Source organism: Pelobates fuscus, chromosome 10, assembly GCF_036172605.1.
Source record: "Pelobates fuscus isolate aPelFus1 chromosome 10, aPelFus1.pri, whole genome shotgun sequence".
Classification (NCBI taxonomy): domain Eukaryota; kingdom Metazoa; phylum Chordata; class Amphibia; order Anura; family Pelobatidae; genus Pelobates; species Pelobates fuscus.
In genome coordinates, this window is record NC_086326.1 from 129,195,555 (window position 1) to 129,218,624 (window position 23,070).

A 23,070-nucleotide genomic window follows, 5' to 3' on the forward strand; every position below is an offset into this window, starting at 1 on the left:
CTATCCTCCCGCGCAATGCTATGTGGAGCGTTGTCATGGTAACGCGCGGCAACGCTCCACACAGATTGCTTGCGCGAGGACAGGAGAGCTGCTTCTCAGATCCCTCCCTCTGTCCTCCCGACACGGAAGCAGAGTAGATGTCACCTTAGTGACCCAAACACGCAGAGTGTAACCTAAATCAAAAAAACTTATTACCGGACCTTAGGATGGCCGGGTTTAACATGGTAGAGTAGTCGAGGAAATAGCCAAAAGCCAGGGATACCAGAAAGTAGGATGACGATAAAAACTAGCTGAGGTCAGGAAAACAGATAACGGAAAAACGAGAAACCAGTTCAAGTCAGAGTACCAAAGAGGAGAGTAGTCAAAAGGGCAAGCCGGGTCAAAATACGAGGAGACAAACAGAGAAATAACAAGCACTAGAGGGAACCAAGAAATAGAAGCACAATAGGGCACTGATCAAGGAAAAAAGGTGTTCTTTTATACCAAAGCTTCTGTGGCTTTAACAGCACGCCCCAAGAATGTCCGGGAGCGTGGAATACAGTGAACATACGCGGTATAGTCCTCCCGACGTCGGTGCGCATGCGTCACGTCAGAGGAGGAGAGTGAGGAGCGGCCGGCGGCCGACAAGCTGTGCCGTCGCCCAGAAGTGTCGGAACGCGGAACTACACCGCGCGGGTCCGGAGGAGAAAGGATATGGACATCAGGGCTGCCATCAGAAATTTTGGGGCCCCTGACACAGCTTAAGGTCTGGGTCCCTGGGGCCCACCCCTGAGTCTGCCCACTGCCGAGTCTGCCCACAGGTATGCATTGTGTTTGTGTAGGGATATAGCTTGTGTATAGTGAATGCAGTGTGTGTGTTTGTGTAGGGATGCAGTGTGTGTGTAGGCATGTAGTGTGTATAGAATGAATGCTGAGTGTGTGTTTGTGTTGTTGAGGTAGTGTGTATAGTGAATGCAGTAGGTGTGTTTGTGAAGTGGATATAGTGTGTGTATAGTGAATGCAGTGTGTTTTTAGTGGATGTACTGTGTGTATAGTGAATGCAGTGTGTGTTTGCGTAGTGGATGCAGTGAGTATAGTGAATGCAGTGTGTGTTTGCATAGTGGATGTAGTGTGTATAGTTAATGCAATGTGTGTTTGCGTAATGGATGTAGTGTGTATAGTGGAAGTAGTGTGTGTATATAATGAATGCATAGTGTGTGTTTGCGTAGTGGATGTATTGTGTATATAATGCATGCATAGTGTGTGTTTGTGTAGGCATGTAGTGTGTATATAAAGAATGCAGAGGGTGTTTGTATAGTTGAGGTAGTGTGTATAATGAATGCAGTGTGTGTGACTGAATAGTTTGTGTATATAATAAATTCATTGTGTTTGTGCAGTGGATGTAGTGTGTATAGTGTATGCAGTGTGTGTGTTTGCACTAAGGGAGATGCGTAGTGGATTTAGTGTGTATAGTGGAGGTACTGTGTGTATGGTAACTGCATAGTGTGTGTGTTTGTGTTATGAATACAGGGTTGTGGTGTGTAGGGATATAGTGTGTATAAAATGAATGCATAATGTGTGTTTGTGTATATAATGAATGCATAATGTGTGTTTGTGTATATAATGAAGGCATAGTGCATGTAGTGTGTGTAAAATAGGAGCTGTAGTTAGTGGGGGAGAGCATTTTCTTTTTTAACACACCTGTTAAACATGTTATTTTATTCCCCCCTCCCTGCTTCTTACCTGGCCAGGGAAGGGGGAGATCGCATTCCCTGGTAGTCCAGTGACTGTTCACTGCAGTGAGGGCCCGCAGCATACTCCATCTTCCCTTCCCAGCAGCTCCTCTGTGTCTAACTTTCGCGAGACCGGCGTGCATGCTGTGCGGAGCATTGCCATGGTAACAATGCTCTGACGGCCGCGGTGCTCGCAAGAGTTAGACACAGAGGAGCTGCTGGGAAGGGAAGATGGAGTGTGCTGCGGGCCTCCACTGCAGTGAACAGGAGCCGGGGGCCCACAGGGCGCAGGTGCACATATATAGCGAAAATCACTATATATATGCGCACATGTGGGGCACGGAACTCAGGCGAGCAGTCTGGGCCCCTCAGGACCTTCGGGCCCATGACAACCATCATGGTTGTCATGCCCTGATGAACATATACTTATTTGGAGCCAATCGTACAAGAGAAATTATGTCAGTGGGGATTATACCGCTGTACGCTATTTTACTCGGAGCTGGTGTATAGCGCTATATTTACCAGTGGAGGAATGTCACATTATTTACCAGTGGAGGAATATCAGAATATTTACCAGTGGAGGTATGTCACATTATTTACCAGTGGAGGAATATCAGAATATTTACCAGTGGAGGTATGTCACATTATTTACCAGTGGAGGAATATCAGAATATTTACCTAATTTGGTATCCTTATGTGGCTAGGGCTGCATAAATAGAAACAAGAGTGATTTAACTCCAAAATGGCAGAGAATGGAGCAGTAAGACAGCGGGGACATGATCTATACACCAAACTTGCTTAATTAAGCTAGGTTTGTTTTGCTGACTATAGTGTCCATTTAAATTCAGTCTTTACCTGGCACACAACATCCAGGACACATTTCACAATCATCACTTTAACAGTTTTATTTGTAAAAGAAATAATCTATGAACACAAACACATTGGACAGCACAAGATATGTCATTGATAGGATTTATCGTACAAAAATAGTTTTTACTCCAGGCAATAAACACTGGAAGAAAAGTTTACAGACGTGATAGAAGATTTACAAGTGTCAAACATACATTTAATTGATTAGTCGAAAGGACAGTAGGATTATGTTAAAATTCATGTAGTACCAGATAAGTCAGTTCAGATTTTTTTTTCAGTCAAAGTTAAGCTGAATGGAAAGAAAAGCAAAATGACTAATAATATCCTAATTTTGAAACATTTCCCACATTATGGGGCATCCATATAGATATTTCACTTTATAGTATAATATAATTCTCTAATTAAGCTTTAACACGTATACTCAGAAGTGCATCATATATTGTTTTTACAAAACAGAAGTCCATGCCCAATTTATCCATAAGCCACCTAGGCGCTTGCCTTTTAAAAGTGGTTGTGGCACCACTTTTGACTTGCAAATTCAGTATATAAAGTGCTGTGATTGTCTTGCAAATTCAGTATATTGGGGAATATTTACTTGGCAAATTGTACTGAACTGAAAACCACACTACAAAATGTAGACTAAGATAGTGAATCACTAACTATAGTGGTTTGGGCTAATTTTTCAAAATACACATTTTTTCCCCTAATCTTTGTAGATTGGTTTTCAATTATCTACAATTTACTGTTTGATGAAAAAACGTGCTTTAACCCCTTAAGGACCAAACTTCTGGAATAAAAGGGAACCATGACATGTCACACATGGCATGTGTCCTTAAGGGGTTAAACATTTTTTTTCTTAGAAATGGGAGCACTTGTCGCCCTTCTACTTATGGTGGCATTTAGCACCGATGTCAGATGTAGCACCAATTTCAAGTCTAGTATGTAATATCAGTGTAAAGGAGTTATATCAGAGCTGAAATAAATAACCATTAAATAACCTAGCATGTCTAAGAGTATATAAAAGGACATATGATAGGGCTACTGTGTTTCTTTGAATGTTACAAAACAAATGCATTTGTGTCTACAACGATCTTAAGGAGCAGTTGGTGTTCTAGGATGTTTAATATATACAGTCATAATCTGATAATGAGTGCTTATTTCTTAAATTTTCTCCAAAATAAACATACAATGAAGACTAGAAGCATTCAATGGGTACTCTGAACATTACTAATTTACAATGAAAATTATATTTAACTTGGATTTTTCTCTTCAGCTATAGATATCACATGTTCAGTTTCATAAAATTGGTACCTCATTTCTGCTATCATTCCGAATCGTACACAATGTAATCACTTTCATGCTTAACATCCTGCCAACTCAATTCACCTCTACTACAGCATGATCATATGCCATGGGTTGATCACACACAGTGAACCTCAGAGTAAAATCACTCATATTTCCTGTAATTACGAACCTTATTTAACCCCTTAAGGACCAAACTTCTTGAATAAAAGGGAATCGTGACATGTCACACATGTCATGTGTCCTTAAGGGGTTAAAAACTGCAAATGACGACACGAAACATGCTGCATATTCTATATCCCGTAAATTACTTTTTTTTTTTTTTTTTTGGAGCATAAATCACAACCAGGCCTTTTTGGATTATTGTCATTACCACTAAGGCCAATATGTACTGTGAAGTTTTACCTGGGCACTTTGACTTGGCTTGATTCTCATTCTACCCGAGCTGTTTTAATATTCTATGTTCATTTCCTTTCAAACTTCAAGTGTCTCTTAATACTTTCACCTGACGTATATGTTCAACCTTGTTCATGGTTCTGCAAGACTGATCAAGGTTCCTTAAGACTTTGGTATGGATACTGTAACAAGACCATCACGGAAAAGTAAGGGGTTGTGGAATATGTCATTGAAGTCAAAGTCTTTGTCATAATCGCTGATTTACATATTCTGTTATTCCTTAACCAAAAATCTCCCATTTTTCTTTTTCTCGCTCCCTCTCTCTACCCAATCTGTATGCTGCCAATTTTTTAACTTTTTTCAGCCACACATTTTCTGCATAATTTATGTTTGTCTTAATGTCCATAACAAGGGTGTATTTTTAAGTTTTACTTGTTCTTACTTTTCCTTTTACTGCTGTTTTGTCAAAATAAAAAGAAAAACTTTGAACCAATGATAATAAAAAAAAAAAAAAAAAGGATCACGCAGGGTATGATATCACTAAATGACTCTTGTTCCGACAGTACTGCTGCAATGGAGCAATCATTATTCAGTGCTTATAATGCATTTTGCATTATTATTATGATGATTTTTTTTTTTTTTTAAATTGTTAAGCAAAATGCAAATAATGATTGTTAAAAGGCTCAATTCAGCATAAAAATGTTACCCAAATTAAGTAAAAAATGTTTTATTATCTTGTGTGAATCACCTAGTGTTCAGGAAAATATGTACAGTGTGTAAAATGCTTCACACATCTGATGCTACATCACGATAAGAATTGTCCAAATATAAAACACAATGCTTTTATTTCCTCTTGCATGAATTCAAAGTGACCTAGAAAAATTAAAAACACAAGAATAATTTCCTTCTCTTCTTTAGTAAACCACCTAACACCAGAACTTTGTGTTATCTTACACGTGAGTTCGCTGATGCCTAACAAGCTGTGAACTTTGTGTAAATGCTTTCCCACATTCAGAACACGTGAATGGTTTCTCTCCAGTGTGAATCCTTTTATGTTGGACGAGACTTGACTTATCAGTGAAACGTTTTCCGCATTCCGAGCATGAGAACGGCTTCTCCCCCGTGTGGATCCGCTGATGTGTAACAAGCTTTGATTTGTAAGAGAAATACTTGCCGCAGTACGAGCAAGACAACTTTTTGATGATGTGAGTGGTCTGATGTTTGACAAGGTTTGCATTACTAGTAAAGGATTTCTGACACTCTACACAGCTATACATCCTTGGCGTGCTGTGCGTTCGCTGGTGAGCTATGAAAGCTGTGATTCTATGAAAGTGTTTTCCACACTCATTACACTTCATAACAGCCAATCTATTATGCAGTCTCTGTATGCTACCGTTCCCTTTCTTATGTTCTTTCATCTTAACCAAATATGCTACCTGAGCATGTTCTGTGGCTGTATAAAGGTTAGTGTCAGTGAGATTTTCTTGTCGAGATGGTGCAGATTCCTCCTTAACGCGAGAGGGACATGTATATTCTGGAAGTGCATATTCAGTGGGTGTATAAATGTTAGGTTCTACAATATTTACAGTTTCAAATGAGACCAACTCCTCTTTAATGCGAGTAGATGAATAGTCTGTCTCTGTAGGAGTATAAATTGTAGTAGTGTCTGTGAGGTTTCTTTCTGCACATGATGCCGATTCCTCCTTAATAGGTGTAGGTGTATACTCTGTCTGTGGATGTTCTGTGCCTGAATAAATGTCAGGGCCTGTAAGATTTTCTTCTTCACATGTGCTGACACATAGGCCTACATTTTGGACTGTTCCAGACGGTCGCTTTTGTGGTTTATCAATCAAGTATTTTGTTCCTGGATTACTTTTCAGATCACTTCTATCTTCATTTACACAATCTAGCGAAGAAACAGGACAGTATATATTATTTTTAATGTGTCGTCTTTCCTGACCGATATATCCACCAGAAACAAATTTATAGCGATAATCTAAATATTTTTTACAAATGAAATTTTTTTCACATAAAAAGTTATATTTTGTTACACATACCAATTCATTGCATAGGCCATATTTAAACATACAATGTGTGCAATTGCATATTAATCTCTACAGTATACCATAATGTCTGATTATTTACCCCATTTCTGTATATGTCAAAAATACGACTTAATTGGAACATACAGAGTAAATTTACCACCTATCAATTAAAAATAAAATGCAAACAAATAAAAATTTCCTTTATCATTTCCCTTATGCATCTGAAGGCAGACCACTACCTAACAAGGAATCGATTAAAGCCCTGCCCAGCAGAGATTTATGGAATAAGTAGCTTATCCTCAAGAACAATACAATACATCAAAAATGTTGGGCACCAGGCTCCCAGTGGTATATTTTGATTACATCAGTTAATGCAAAGTCACGAAAGACGTTGTTTTATCAAACTCTGCAGATATTTTTTCTAAAAAGGCTGGATTATTATTATTTTTTTAAATAAAAATAATATTCAAGCATATAATTAACCTGTATATGAACAGGTTGTTGATTTACGATGAGATCTGACTGCCAGTATAAAGTCGAGAAAGATTTATCTTTTTGTGGCATAATTGGCCATTCCTTTAAATTGTCTTTTTTGCCTTCTTTTCATCAGCATACAAAGAAGCGTTTTTAAGGTACACCGCAAAAGATAGGAGTCTTTTTTTCAACCTAGATTACTATGTAACAAATTGCAGAGAATTTATGTAACAGGAAGTTTTATAGTTAGTTACCAAAGCTGCACGGACAAACATAACATTTTGAAGTCAATACTTTTCTTAATGTATAGTTCTGAAAGTACCCACCCACTCTATGAGGGTTGAAAGGAATCTACACAAGGTAAATGCTGTTCCTAATTAGCATTCGGTTAGCATAAGCATTAGAAAATGGTTAACGTATGTTCCAAATCACTTTTTAGGCAGTTGTATCCTAGCCTTCTTTATATGGCAGCCAGATTATACAGTGGCTCCAGAGGAAGCACAGTTTTATCAGCACTGAAAAAGAGTATTGATCAAGCCCAGGAATGGAAAATATATATTTACATTAAAAATAAAAATTGCTCTTTTAAGATGCTGTGTGTAGATTTACTTTACAATGCTCACCGGGTGTCCGTGCGAAAAGGGTATTTCCCCTCCCCCCATAACGTCCTCGCTCAACCTAAACACAAACAAGCTTACAATTATTCTTACCGAGTAAGCCGATTGGCTGTGGATTCTCCATCATTGCATCTTTATAAAGATCCTGGTGTCCTCCTAGATACTAAAATAATAAAATATAGAAAAAAAACAACAACAACATTGTTGAGCACCAATCCAAAATTCTACATATAATATAAAAACAAGCAAACAAAGTAATTGGAATAGATCTGTCTTTGTATCAATGCATACACGCCAATATGTGCGCTACATTGCTGGGCCACTGACTTTCCCTTACCGTTTGAGGCTAGCATTTTATTTCTGCCTTTTCACATTCATTTGCATGGGTAGCCAATCAAGTAGGAGCCCACCTTTTTAATTTTTTTTTTTAATTTTTTTTTACAAATTTCCGTAAGTGAAAATGCCACATTAAAGAGTTCATTTTAGTGATACAACCCTCACCACCCCAATTACCCAAGACTTTATTTTCACTCTTGCTTGGGGGAGTGAAAATTCTGAGATACTGCTTTGCACTCAGAACTAAATGAGCTTTGCACTCACCGTTATCAAAGTTTCAGAGATATAAAAATACCGGGTAATAATGAAACACATTAACATTTTTAACTGCGGTTAAAGAAAATAACATATATAATATTAAAAAAATGACCAACTTTTGCCAATCTTGATGAACTACATCCATTGGTGTATACTGGTCCGTTCCCAGCAGTGCTCAGATCTCCAGTTAGTGGGTGAATAATCTTGCTGGTCAACTCCAGTATTTTGTGGTCATTGTTCCGCTCCTGTATCACGGAGTGAGGTGAGGTCACAGTGCTAATGCTCAGGGTGCCACAAAATCCGTCAGATACATGAGGCATTCTTTGTGCACCACGTTCACCAGGCTTTTTCACAATCATATAATCCTAGATATAAATAAACATATTTTGAATTACATACATATCACATCAATCAGTACTGTACTTTTTTTGTATTCTGTGGAATAAACAGGTACCTAAAAAAAAGTGTTACTCTTCTTGTGAAGTTTTGACATTGCTCTTCAAGCAAAACCCAAAAGGAAACAGTGAAGAGGCAAGTTTCATTCAATTAAGCCAATTAATAAGACAAAAACTAAATGGAGCTTGAAAGAAATATGTAGGATAACAAAAGCTCAGCAACTTATGGTGTCTTAGAAAGGAGGGGGTCGTGAAAGAGAACTGCGGCTGCAGCCCTGATGCTCTCAACATAGAAGCACACTCCAGTGCAAAAGTTAAAACTCACAAATAAAAGGAATTTTTATTTGTATTTTTTTTTAAGTGGTAAAAAGGGGACATACTGTTAACCTCTAAAGCACTTAAGCAACATGAAGTGCTTTAGTGGCTTTGAGTATTCATTCAAAGGGACACTAGTCACCAAAACAACTTTAGCTTAATGAAGCAGTTTTAGTGTATAGATCATGGCTGTGAAGTTTCTCTTCTGAATTCTTTGCCATTTATGCGTTAAATCACTTGTGTTTCTGTTTATGCAGGCCAAGCCATCCCTTCCCTGGCTGTGACTGACACAGCCTGCATGAAAACAACATGGTTTCATTTTCAATCAGGTGTAATTTACTTAAAAAAAAAAAAAAAAGTATCTCCTGCACTGTAAATCGATATGATATATACACACCAAAACTGCTTCATTAAGCTAAAGTTGTTTGTTGATTATAGTGTCCCTTTTTAACCATAACTTTATTACAGACCAGGGAGACCCCTCATTGCAGCTCCAATCCACCTCTTGTAAAATCATTATTACAGCAAATAGCGATCACCGCTTCATATAGAGATGCATTGAAACCAAGGCTCATCTGTGAGAAACACTCCAGTTCAAAGCACTACAGTTCAAAGCAAGTGAGGGAATAAGGTAGAATGATAAAGGTGACAATTTCTCTTGAAACTGGAACTTTTATAAAAAATTCCTGCAAGATTATGCAATTAATGCCTAAAGTACTTCAGCAAGCTGCTTATCATTAAACAGGTGGAATTATCATTACTTTACACGTAAAGGGATTCTATAGTGTTAAAAATCCCTTTAATAACGTACCCGATTCAAGCGCCGATATACCTTATTGCTGAGTAGGCGCCCTACCTCCTCCGACATGACCCGCTGAGGGGAGTGCTAATGCGCATGCGTGGCAAGAACATTAGGCCTTCACCGTAGGAAAACATTGCTTCAATGCTTTCCTATGGGGATTTTACAGGACGCTAGATGTCCTCATCAACCAAAAGTCACCTAACCACCAGAAAGTACCTCTAATGACTGACTGATTGACATCCACAGCCCTGTTAAACAGTATAAAATAATCATGATGTAATACGCTAAGAACCTCACCTCTCCTGTCAGCAGGTAGATGATCTCAAGCGTAAGATTCAAGATCCTCTCAGATGTCTGATTCTTATCTTTGTTCATGATCACGCAGTTGTCAATGGTTTTGAGAAAAAGATATGGTGAAACTATTTTCTTGGTGTTGACGTCTGTGGGTGAGAAGTTAAAGAATACTTTTCCTTCATACAGTAGCCACACGTAAAATATGGGTAAATAAATAAAATAAATCAAAATACACAATACAACAGTAGCAGTAATGTCTACAGTCTTGTTTATGATATGAGCAGGCAATATCCAAATTAAATGCAAATATTACATTTCAGTGGAGTGACTGTTCATTAAGACTATAAAGGGCACAATATAGTGAGAGCATACAAAGATCCAATTTTAACCATGGATAAAGAGCACCATAATCACATTTGTACTTGCCATGTTTCAGTCATTTTAGCACAAAACGGTGTTTGCTGTTAAGATTTGTAGAGCATCAAGAACAGAAGAAGTGGTGTAAAACATGTTAGAATTATTATTACTGCCACACATTCAAATCACACAGTGCTACAGGACACAAGTTTGCACCATAATAACAACAATCATAAGGAGATGGATGTTCTCCCAGAAAAGTGACAGCTTCACTCTGATGGTTTTGCATCCTCCGTACACTGATTGTTGGTATCTGGCCAATATTTCGCCCAGCAGAATTAAACACCTCTATGACTGTGAATACAAGCAAGCCACTAAATCTCCAATATCCACAGCCAGGACTATAGGACATCCTACAACCATCCAGCCAGGACTATAGGACATCATACAACCATCCAGCCAGGACTATAGGACATCATACAACCATCCAGCCAGGGCTATAGGACATCCTACAGCCATCCAACCAGGACTATAGGACATCCTACAACCATCCAGCCAGGACTATAGGACATCATACAACCATCCAGCCAGGGCTATAGGACATCCTACAGCCATCCAACCAGGACTATAGGACATCCTACAACCATCCAGCCAGGACTATAGGACATCATACAGCCATCCAGCCAGGACTATAGGACATCATACAACCATCCAGCCAGGACTATAGGACATCATACAACCATCCAGCCAGGACTATAGGACATCCTACAACCATCCAGCCAGGGCTATAGGACATCCTACAACCATCCAGCCAGGGCTATAGGACATCCTACAACCATCCAGCCAGGGCTATAGGACATCCTACAGCCATACAGCCAGGACTATAGAACATCCTACAGCCATACAGCCAGGACTATAGAACATCCTACAGCCATACAGCCAGGACTATAGAACATCCTACAGCCATCCTGCAAGGACTATAGGACATCCTACAGCCATCCAGCCAGGACTATAGGACATCCTACAACCATCCAGCCAGGGCTATAGGACATCCTACAACCATCCAGCCAGGACTATGGGACATCCTACAACCATCCAGCCAGGACTATGGGACATCCTACAGCCATCCAGCCAGGGCTATAGGACATCCTACAGCCATACAGCCAGGTCTATAGGACATCCTACAGCCAGCCAGCCAGGGCTATAGGACATCATACAACCATCCAGCCAGGGCTATAGGACATCCTACAACCATCCAGCCAGGGCTATAGGACATCCTACAACCATCCAGCCAGGGCTATAGGACATCCTACAACCATCCAGCCAGGGCTATAGGACATCCTACAACCATCCAGCCAGGGCTATAGGACATCCTACAACCATCCAGCCAGGACTATAGAACATCCTACAGCCATGGCTATAGGACATCCTACAGACACTCAGCCAGGACTATGGGACATCCTACAGACACTCAGCCAGGACTATGGGACATCCTACAGACACTCAGCCAGGACTATGGGACATCCTACAGACACTCAGCCAGGACTATGGGACATCCTACAGACACTCAGCCAATGCCTGCACGGTATGTTACCCGCCCGCGCTCAGCCCCTCTCCCAGCATGTCACTGAGACCCCCACATACCGGGCAGGCTGTCCCTCTCCCGCGGTTCGGACAGTCTCTCCGCTAATGGCTCCCTGCTCCCAGCAGACACACTCCCAGCATAGTAATGGTAGCTCTGTGCGCCGGAAGTTACGTCACTAATCCCGGTATCCAGGGCATAGAGCTCGCGGAAAAGTAGAGCCATCTGATTGGCTGGCTCTGTTGCACTCATCTGTGCAGCACGCCGAGCTAAACACTGCGCATGTGCGGAATACGGCGTTACCATGGAGAGGGGGCGTGGCTGGAGTGTCACTAAAGGGAAGTATTAGCCGTCCATGATTGGTTCGGGCAAACCTCATCATTATTATTATTCCCACAGGCGGCATTGCCCACCGAGGACACCGTCACAGAGCTCAGTGTGACCCGGGGAGCGCATTCACCGCATCTACCAGCCCAGCCCGGGTATCCAGCCAGGTATGTGTGGGGTGTGACACCTCCTGGGGGAACAAACAGCAGCTGTAACCCGGGGATGGGCAGCCCTGCCCGGCAGGAGGGGGTTACTGGCAGGTTATCCAGAGATTTGGGGGCTCTGACTGGGGGAGGGGGTTACTGGCAGGCTATCCAGAGATATGGGGGCTCTGACTGGGGGAGGGGGTTACTGGCAGGCTATCCAGAGATATGGGGGCTCTGACTGGGGGGGAGGGGGTTACTGGCAGGTTATCCAGAGATATGGGAGCTCTGACTGGGGGGAGGGGGTTACTGGCAGGTTATCCAGAGATATGGGAGCTCTGACTGGGGGGAGGGGGTTACTGGCAGACTATCCAGTGATATGGGGGCTCTGACTGGGGGAGGGGGTTACTGGCAGGCTATCCAGAGATATGGGGGGCTCTGACTGGGGGAGGGGGTTACTGGCAGGTTATCCAGAGATATGGGGGCTCTGACTGGGGGGAGGGGGTTACTGGCAGGTTATCCAGAGATATCAGGGGCTCTGACTGGGGGGAGGGGGTTACTGGCAGACTATCCAGTGATATGGGGGCTCTGACTGGGGGAGGGGGTTACTGGCAGACTATCCAGTGATATGGGGGCTCTGACTGGGGGAGGGGGTTACTGGCAGGTTATCCAGAGATATGGGGGCTCTGACTGGGGGAGGGGGTTACTGGCAGGCTATCCAGAGATATGGGGGCTCTGACTGGGGGAGGGGGTTACTGGCAGGCTATCCAGAGATATGGGGGCTCTGACTGGGGGAGGGGGTTACTGGCAGGCTATCCAGAGATATGGGGGCTCTGACTGGGGGAGGGGGTTACTGGCAGGCTATCCAGAGATATGGGGGGCTCTGACTGGGGGAGGGGGTTACTGGCAGGTTATCCAGAGCTATGGGGGGCTCTGACTGGGGGAGGGGGTTACTGGCAGGCTATCCAGAGATATGGGGGCTCTGACTGGGGGGAGGGGGTTACTGGCAGGTTATCCAGAGATATGGGGGCTCTGACTGGGGGAGGGGGTTACTGGCAGGCTATCCAGAGATATGGGGGCTCTGACTGGGGGAGGGGGTTACTGGCAGGCTATCCAGAGATATGGGGGCTCTGACTGGGGGGAGGGGGTTACTGGCAGGTTATCCAGAGATATGGGAGCTCTGACTGGGGGAGGGGTTACTGGCAGGTTATCCAGAGATATGGGGGGCTCTGACTGGGGGGAGGGGGTTACTGGCAGACTATCCAGTGATATGGGGGCTCTGACTGGGGGGAGGGGGTTACTGGCAGGCTATCCAGTGATATGGGGGCTCTGACTGGGGGAGGGGGTTACTGGCAGGCTATCCAGTGATATGGGGGCTCTGACTGGGGCAGGGGGTTACTGGCAGGTTATCCAGAGATATGGGGGCTCTGACTGGGGGAGGGGGTTACTGGCAGGCTATCCAGTGATATGGGGGCTCTGACTGGGGGAGGGGGTTACTGGCAGGCTATCCAGAGATATGGGGGCTCTGACTGGGGGAGGGGGTTACTGGCAGGCGATCCAGTGATATGGGGGCTCTGACTGGGGGGAGGGGGTTACTGGCAGGCTATCCAGTGATATGGGGGCTCTGACTGGGTGGGAGGGGGTTACTGGCAGGTTATCCAGTGATATGGGGGCTCTGACTGGGGGGAGGGGGTTACTGGCAGGTTATCCAGAGATATGGGGGCTCTGACTGGGGGGAGGGGGTTGCTGGCAAGCTATCCAGTGATATGGGGGCTCTGACTGGGGGGAGGGGGTTACTGGCAGGTTATCCAGAGATATGCGGGGCTCTGACAGGGGGGAGGGAGTTACTGGCAGGCTATCCAGAGATATGGGGGGCTCTGACTGGGGGGAGGGGGTTATTGGCAGGCTATCCAGTGATAGTGGGGCTCTGACTGGGGAGGGGGGTTACTGGCAGGTTATCCAGAGCTATGGGGGCTCTGACTTGGGGAGGGGGTTACTGGCAGGCTATCCAGTGATATGGGGGCTCTGATTGGGGGAGGGGGTAACTGGCAGGTTATCCAGTGATATGGGGGCTCTGACTTGGGGGAGGGGGTTACTGGCAGGCTATCCAGAGATATGGGGGCTCTGACGGGGGGGGCTCTGACTGGGGAGGGGGGTTACTGGCAGGTTATCCAGAGCTATGGGGGCTCTGACTGGGGGGAGGGGGTTACTGGCAGGCTATCCAGTGATATGGGGGCTCTGACTGGGGGGAGGGGGTTACTGGCAGGCTATCCAGTGATATGGGGGCTCTGATTAGGGGCAGGGGGTTACTGGCAGGCTATCTAGTGATATGGGGGCTCTGACTTGGGGAGGGGGTTACTGGCAGGTTATCCAGAGATATGGGGGCTCTGACTGGGGGAGGGAGTTACTGGCAGGTTATCCAGAGATATGGGGGCTCTGACTTGGGGGAGGGGGTTACTGGCAGGCTATCCAGTGATATGAGGGCTCTGACTGGGGGGGAGGGGGTTACTGGCTGGCTCTCCAGAGATATGGGGGCTCTGACTGGGGGAGGGAGTTACTGGCAGGTTATCCAGTGATATGGGGGCTCTGACTCGGGGGAGGGGGGGTTACATGGCCAGATATTGGTAACGGTGACATGTTCTGGGGTGTGGGGGGACGGGACAAAGAGCAGTGTGGCAGTGGGATGTTCTGGTGAGATCATAATGGGGGGGTGTTTGTGGAGTCAGTGGTGATGGTGGCAGTGGGCTGTTCTGGTGATGTGATAATGGGGGGTGTGTTTGTGATGGCAGTGGTGATGGTTGCAGTGGGATGTTCTGTGAAGCTGCTAATGGGGGTGTTTGTTTGTGATGTTTGTGAAGAGCTGCCCATATTTAATAGCCAGCTGTATTGTGATTGTGATTTCTTCTTGCTTTCATTCAGGTATGGTGGTGTGTTCACGGCTGCCACCAGAACTCTTCCTTGAAAACTATTGGCCAGGGCCCCCCTATACACACAGCTACACTTATACACACACTGCCAGACTAAGCTGCACAATGCCACAAACATACAGACACAAATAAACACTGACATTCACCTATAATACGTGGCACACACACACACACACACATATATATATATATATATATATATATATATATATATATATATATATATATATATATATATATATATATATATATATATATATATATATATATATATATAGCTCTGGTTTAACCTACCTTCGCGTCTGGCGGAGTGTGGCTTCCCTGTACTCCAGTGGAGCTGCAGGCATTGCTTGGCTTTCCTTGACATCCTGCATAGCTTCCTTCTTGCTCTGGGAAGAAGGCATTTGACGTAATTTTCTCCATAGTGCTAGCCGGGGACAGTCGGGCCCTGTAACATAGTACTGGCTGTCACCTCCTGGCAATGGCTCTAGGTTTGTTATTGTGGCGCCCATAGGAGGTTGTGAGCTGCTGCCTCGGGAGTTGGCTAGATGTTATCTGCTGGTGAGGAGTTTTCCTGGTATCTTGAAGAAAAAATGTGATCTCTTCAAATAACTAAATTTTTGTTTTGTGTTATGTATAACAGAAGCAGTGGGACTGGTCTCAGGGTTTTCAACTAAACCTATCATGCCCAGCATTTGTCCCTTCTCCTAAGGGGAAATATAGCAGCATTATATTCCAGCACTACCGGATTAGTAGGCCACTACTCCATTCTTCTTGGCCTCTCTGCTGCCTTTGACACCGTTGATCATGCTCTACTTTTTCAGTCCCCCAAGGCTATGTCATTGGTCCCCTTCTATTTTCTCTTCATACTGCCTCTCTTGGCAAACTAATTACCCCATTTGGATTCCACTACCACCTGTACGCTGATGACACCTATATATATATATCTCCTCCCCGGGCCTCTACCCTGCCGTCCTGCAACGTGTCACTGCTTGCCTTTCTTCCATCTCTGACTGGATGTCCTCCCGCTTTCTGAAACTAAATATCTCTAAAACTGGGCTCCTTGTCTTTCCTCCTCTTTCGCTCTCCCTTTAAGTTAGTGGTATCCACATCAGTCCATCCTTGCAAGTGCGCTGTCTTGGCGTTATACTTGATTCTGGCCTCACCTTTGACCCTCACATCCAGTATGTTGCCAAATCCTGTAGATTCCATCTTAAAAACATAGCCCGCATCCACCCCTGTCTTACGCAAGGTGTTACTAAGGAGCTTGTCCACGCTTTAGTAATTTCCCGCATGCATTATTGTAACACTCTCCTAGTTGGTCTTCCCAAAAACCGTATTGCCCCTCTACATTCTGTAATGAATGCTGCCGCCAGACTGATTTTCCTCTCTAGTCGGTCCTCTCACACCTCACCCCTTTGTCAGTCCTTACATTGGTTTCCTGTATTCTATAGGAGTAGGAGTCAATTCAAAGTGTTAATCCATACCTATAAACCATTGACCTATCTAGCCCCTCTTATATCTCTTCACAGATCCATAGGTATGCCTCTTCTCGGTCTCTCCGTAAGTCCTAATGTGGAAGCAGTATCCTTTTCATTTTATTGAGATTGATTGGCAGCCTGCACTGCAGGGATTATCTCATACAGAAAGCATCAGGCTCTTTATCGCTGGTAGTGGAGGCAATAAGCGACGCACTGTAGTAGTTATGGGGTTTAAAGTTTTACTTTAAAAAAATTTGATGTTATATAGGCTGAAAAAAAAGACTCAAGTTTAGTCTACCACACTTATGTGTTTCTGCTGTTAATCAAAAAGAACATGTGAGTGCTATATGTGATATTGGTGCTATGTTGGTGATTAACAGGTACAGTATGTGATGGGGTGAATCCAGGGGGAAAAAAAAATCACACGAAGATAAGTCACAGAAAAAAGGACCCCGAGCCCTAACATTATTTTTGCTGATATCAGTATTGATATCTGAAAATTGATTTTCTACTTAACCCCTTAAGGACCAAACTTCTGGAATAAAAGGGAATCATGACGTGTCACACACGTCATGTGTCCTTAAGGGGTTAAAGAAGTAGAGCGGCATGTGACCACATTAAAACACTAAATATACATGGAATGGCACAATATTATGTACAATTGTTTCAGTCTTTACATGTCATGTTTTATATCTTAATGACTCGCTGACTTAAGTCTGCTTTTTTTTTTCTGCATTTTGTGTAATGCCCTCATATGTAAATGATCTGGTCAATATATAAATGTCAGTTAATACATGTTTTCAAATTGTATTGCTGTTTGTTTATGGTAGTGTGACTTTTCTTCCTAGCTGAAGTTGTGACGTTTCTTTTTATTCACCGATAGGAATGTCTATGTAATTAGGTAACAGATGGATATATAATGTGAGGGGACTACTATTGGGTGACTGCTGGGTGATATGTGTTCCATAGAAATCTTTATGTTCATGTATAGCAGTTTTTTCCATCATAATTAGAATGTATCGTATATACTCGTGTATAAGTCGAGAAATTTTTGACCTAAACTTAATTTTAAAACGCAGAGTCGACTTATCTATGGGTCAGTGCTAGCTTCGATAGAATTTAGTACGCCGTTCGGGAGCCGAATGTGGGGCATTGTCGACTCCTGAACGTCGTTCTAGCTGATCGGGAAGTCGAATGGGCAGGGGTACAAGTCTCAGTGGGGTTCGCAGGTAGCCGACTCAAAGACCCATGCCGTTGACGACCATGTACCGCTTCCTGTGTTCGAGAGACTAACACTTGCGTTCGTATATACGAATGGCGGCCACCCAGGGAATGCTTTTTTTGCAGTTAACAGCCAGGGATGGTCGGTGATTACGAGGTGTTAACAAGGGGGACCACACAGAGTTTGTTTGGTAACCGAACAGAAGGGGAACAATTCCATTCGAAAGTTGTACCCTCGACTTATCCACGAGTCATAGCATATTTTACAATTGTTGGTCAAAAACTGCACTCGACTTATACACTAGATCGACTTATAGACGAGCATATACGGTAGTTGAATGTCATTCATCTTAAGCGTAAATAACAATGTGTTTCTTTTCACCAGATATTATGCAGACATAGCCCTGAAGTATTTGATGCCTTCATCTTTTCTGAAGATTGTGTTACCAAAGATATAAGAAACATGGAAACAAGTTTTACAGAATGTTGCAAAACAGTTCACAAACTAAGAAAGCCACAGAGCAAACTTGTGCAAAATTCAAGAGAGGAATCACACTTTTGTGAAGCAGGAAATCTCACAGGCTCCCACATTAATGGACCTAAACAACATGCACAGAGACCTCTTTCTACTCCTATTAAGACGGAATCATACTCGGATGACGAAGTAAATCTCACTGGCATATATACAAGCTCTGGTCATAAGCCAGAATATACATATTCAGTTAAAGAAGAGTCAGCTTTACATCAATTAGGAAATGTCATAGGTGTTAACATGTGTATACCTTTGGAATATTCACAAACAGATTGTACATCTACGCATCTAAAGGAGGAATCCGCCTCATATGAAGAACATCTTATCACTGACACTAACATCTATACACCCAGAGAACACAAATCTGCTTACATACAGGAGGAATCGTTCTCAAATAATGACAAAAATATCTCAGCTACAAGACATTACACATCAGCGGAATATTTATCTACTCATATTAAGATGGAATCAGTCTTGTGTGAAGAACAAATAAGCATAGACACTGACATTTGTACAGCCACAAAACTTAATTCTACTTATATAAAGGAGGAATCTGCCTTAAGTGAAGATTCTATACAAACAGAATATACATTTGCTTCCCTTAAGGATGAACCAGTCTCATGTGAAGAAACTATTACAAATTCTGGCTTATGTATAACCAAAGAACACACACAGACAGAATATACATCTATGCACATGAAAGAGGAATCTGGTGATGATGAAAATGGGATACTCGCAGGCATTGCCATTTATACCTCCACAGAACATACACAGAAAGTATATACACCTACTGACATTAAGGAGGAATTCAGTGCTGATGAAAATGGAACATTTATAGACCCTGACATTTCTATACCGGTATATGCAGACATAGACTATACATCAATTCAGATTAAGGAGGAGCCAGCCTTCTGCAGAGAAGACACTGTTACAGAAACCGAATATACATCTAATAATATTGCAAGGGACGGAAAAAGGAACCACTCTAAGCAGAGAACATATAAGAAATTAGTGGAAATAAAGTGCAGTGAATGTGGTGAGGCATTCAATAGTGAATCCAGTTATCATGCTCATCAAATGAAACACAGCTCAGAGAGGCTGCATGGCGACTCTGAATGCCAGATGTGTAATAATTATTCTAAGCTTGTTCAAAACCAGAGGGTTCGCAAAGGAAAGACGTTGATTTGTCCTAAATGTGGAAAACAGTTTTCTAAGAAACCTTTGAGAAGGCAGAAGACAGGAAAAAAAACTTCTAGTAATTCAAAACTTGTTAGAAATCGGAAGTCTTACTCAGGGGAAAAACTATTCGTATGTTCTGACTGTGGAAAAGGATTTACATGTAACTCAAATCTTATTACACATCAACGGATTCACACAGGGGAGAAACCATTTTCATGCTCTGAATGTGGGCAGTGTTTTACCACTAAATCAAATCTAATTACCCATCACAAGATTCACACCGGAGAGAAACCATTCTTTTGTTCTGATTGTGGGAAGTCTTTTTCAAGGAAAACAGAACTTGTTTCACATCAAAAGATTCACACAGGAGAGAAACCCTTCTCGTGTTCTGAATGCGGGAAATGTTTTTTGAGAAAATCTGAACTTGTTAAACATTTGAGGATTCACACAGGAGAAAAGCCATTCTCATGCTCTGAATGTGAAAAAAGTTTTTCAAGTAAATCTAATCTTGCAACACATCAAAAAATTCACACGGGAGAGAAACATTTCTCATGTTCACAATGCGGGAAGTGTTTTGCAACCAAGTCATATCTTGTTACACATCAGAGAACACACACGGGGGAAAAACCATATTTATGTAATCAATGCGGGAAATATTTTTCCAGTAGTGCAAACCTTATTACACATCAGAAGATTCACAAAGGAGAGAAACCATTCTCATGTTCTGAATGCGGAAAATGTTTTTCAAGTAATGGAAATCTTGTGACGCATTCCAGAATTCACACAGGAGAGAGACCGTTCGCATGTTTAGAATGTGGAAAATGCTTCTCAAATAAATCGGTTCTTATTATACATAGGAGAATTCACACAGGAAGAAAACAGTTTTCATGTGCTGAATGTGGAAAATGTTTTCATGATAAATCAAATCTTGTTCAGCATCAGAGGATTCACACAGGAGAGAAACCATACTCATGTCCTGATTGTAGCAAAGCATTTAGTTCCAAATTAGGCTTTGTTAAACATCAGTGGATTCACACAAGATAGATGATCGTATTGTGTTTATTTACCCCAAATTGTAGTATATTGAAATTCAAATGGCACTATTCAAACCAAAAGAGCTGATTTGGAAAATGAATCTCCTACCTGGCTATAGACACAGCTTGGTACAATTGAGAGTTCAATGAATAAACCTCAATTGTAATTTTTTTTTTTTTACAATTTTCAATGGGGAATGTTCTTTTACACTCCACCAGTTGCCAAAAACAGCCAAAGAGCATGTCCTAATAAGTAAACATAGTCTATACTTTTTCTTAAGTATAACTAAAAAAAAAATAAGAACAAAGGGAAATAGAGGGCCAAAAGAAGGGTTAATTTAAAACAAAACCTGAAAAGTAACTGTCTCGTTCATTCGTTAAACAGACTCTCCTGTCATAATAGTCCCAATTTGCACAGATTCATTTGTTCTCTATACATTAAATTCTTCTTTCTTTAAGTAGTTTTTTTTTTTTAATAGAAAAATGTAAAATGTTTACTATGTAAATGAGACCGATGTGTCATAATATATTACATATGGTATTATTTCTAGCCCCATGATTCAGTTACCCATAGATCGTTACAGGGCTGCCATCAGAAATTTTAGGGCCTCTGACACAGCTCAAGATCTGGGCCCCCGGGGCCAGCCCCGAGTCCGCCCACAAGGATGAAGTGTGTGTGTGTGTGTGTGTGTGTATAATGGATGTAAAATGTGTGTCATGGATGCAGTGTGTGTGTATAGTGGATGTAGAATGTGTGTCATGGATGCAGTGTGTATAGTGGATGCAGTATGTGTGTCATGGATGCAGTGTGTATAGTGGATGCAGATTGTACGTTTTGTGTAATATATGTATTGTTTGTATGCATGCATTAGATGTAGGTGTGTGTATAGTGAATGCAGAGTGTGTGTTTTTGTAGTGGATGTAGTGTGTTTGTAGTGAGTGCAAAGTGTGTTTAGTGAATGTAGTGTGTGTGTGTGTGTGTAGTGCCGTGCGTGTTTAGTAAATGTAGTGAGTGAAACGTGTATAGTGAATGTAGTGTGTGTGTAGTGCAAAGCTTTTTTAGTGAATGTAGTGTGTGTGTGTAGTGCAAAGTGTGTTTAGTGAATGTAGTGTTTGTAGTGAGTGCAGAGAGTGAATGTAGTGTGTGTAGTGCAGAGTGTATTGAGTGAATGTAGTGTGTGTGTGTGTGTGTGTAGTGCAAAATGTGTATAGTAAATGTAGTGTGTGTGTGTGTAGTGCAAAATGTGTATAGTAAATGTAGTGTGTGTGTGTGTGTAGAGCAAAGTATGTTTAGTGAATGTAGTGTGTGTGTGTGTGTAGTGCGGAGGGGAGTATTATTTTTTTTTATTTATTTGTGTATATTTCAATTTTATTGATTGCATTTCCTGTTGATCCAGTGGCATGGTGGAGGGAGCCAGCCGCGGTACATTGAAGAGGGGGCCCAGCAGCACACATTGTCTTCCTTTGCAGCTCCTCTCTGACTAACTCTCACGAGACAGGCCTGCGTGCTGTGTGGAGGGTTGCCATAGTAACCCGTGGCAACGCTCTGGCGGCCGCAGGGTGCAGGAAAGTTAGACAGAGAGCAGCTGGAAAGGAGGACAGAGTGTGCTGCTGGGCCCCCTCTTCAATGTACAGGTAGCAGGGGGCCCTCTGTGCACATATATATAGCGAAAATCAATAGAGAGAGAGAGAGATATATTAAACAATACACAAGATCCAGCGCACTCTCCTATCTACTAAACAGCAACTTCAATGTTGACAGATATATATATATATATGTGTGTGTGTGTGTGTGCGCACATAATAAATGTGGGGCTTGGGACTGCCGGGCCCATGACAACCGTTATGGTTGTCATGCTCTGATGGCGGCCCTGGATCGTTACACTCACTAGCAATGGGTAGGGATTGATATATTGGAAGCCGAATTGCAAAATATAGGCAAAAGGTTCCGATTTAGAAAACATTCCCTAACTCTGCTTAGGCACTGCTTGATTTATTCTTTTCAATTCACTAGAATTCAGTGTTAAGTGAATGCATTACATTTGATTTGTAAAATGGGACATTAAAATGAAGATCACATTTAAAATCCTTCTTAGACTATAGATTGGATAAAGTCAAAGGAGTAATGTACACAAGTACGTTTACGTGGGAGCTCTGTGGGAGGGGGCCCACGGCCCACCAGAAAAAACTAATAGTAGAGGTCCACAGGCGTCACAACGTAGGGTGAAGGCAAAGAAACATATTTATTGGATATCAAAAAAGATCAATTTCAACCTATATTTTTTGCCATCATCCTACGTCGTGATGCCTGTGAACCACTATTTTAAGTCACAGATTGGCAACTGATTGCTACCACTAACATTCAGGTCACTAGAAATGATATAGAAAGAATGAATGATATGTTTCAAGACATGGGGGAAAATGTACAGTGTTTTTCTTTTTTTCCCTCTTCATAAATGGTAAATAGAACC

At 42.4% G+C, this 23,070-nt stretch overlaps 2 protein-coding genes across 2 annotated transcripts; one reads left to right on the top strand and one right to left on the bottom strand.

The window, feature by feature from the left end:
• Positions 1–4,991: 4,991 nt before the first annotated feature.
• Positions 4,992–11,910, bottom strand: LOC134575371 (oocyte zinc finger protein XlCOF8.4-like). The gene is made up of 5 exons (XM_063434663.1): positions 11,818–11,910; positions 9,820–9,962; positions 8,127–8,375; positions 7,510–7,579; positions 4,992–6,186 (listed from the first exon to the last, which is right to left on the bottom strand). The coding sequence occupies exons 2-5, from the start codon at positions 9,895–9,897 to the stop codon at positions 5,231–5,233; spliced, it is 1,353 nt and encodes a 450-aa protein (XP_063290733.1). The 5' UTR covers positions 9,898–9,962; positions 11,818–11,910; the 3' UTR covers positions 4,992–5,230.
• Positions 11,911–12,181: 271 nt separating this feature from the next.
• On the top strand, positions 12,182–20,865 carry LOC134575841 (zinc finger protein 260-like). The gene is made up of 2 exons (XM_063435277.1): positions 12,182–12,249; positions 18,240–20,865. The coding sequence occupies exon 2, from the start codon at positions 18,318–18,320 to the stop codon at positions 20,607–20,609; it is 2,292 nt and encodes a 763-aa protein (XP_063291347.1). The 5' UTR covers positions 12,182–12,249; positions 18,240–18,317; the 3' UTR covers positions 20,610–20,865.
• Positions 20,866–23,070: the final 2,205 nt, after the last annotated feature.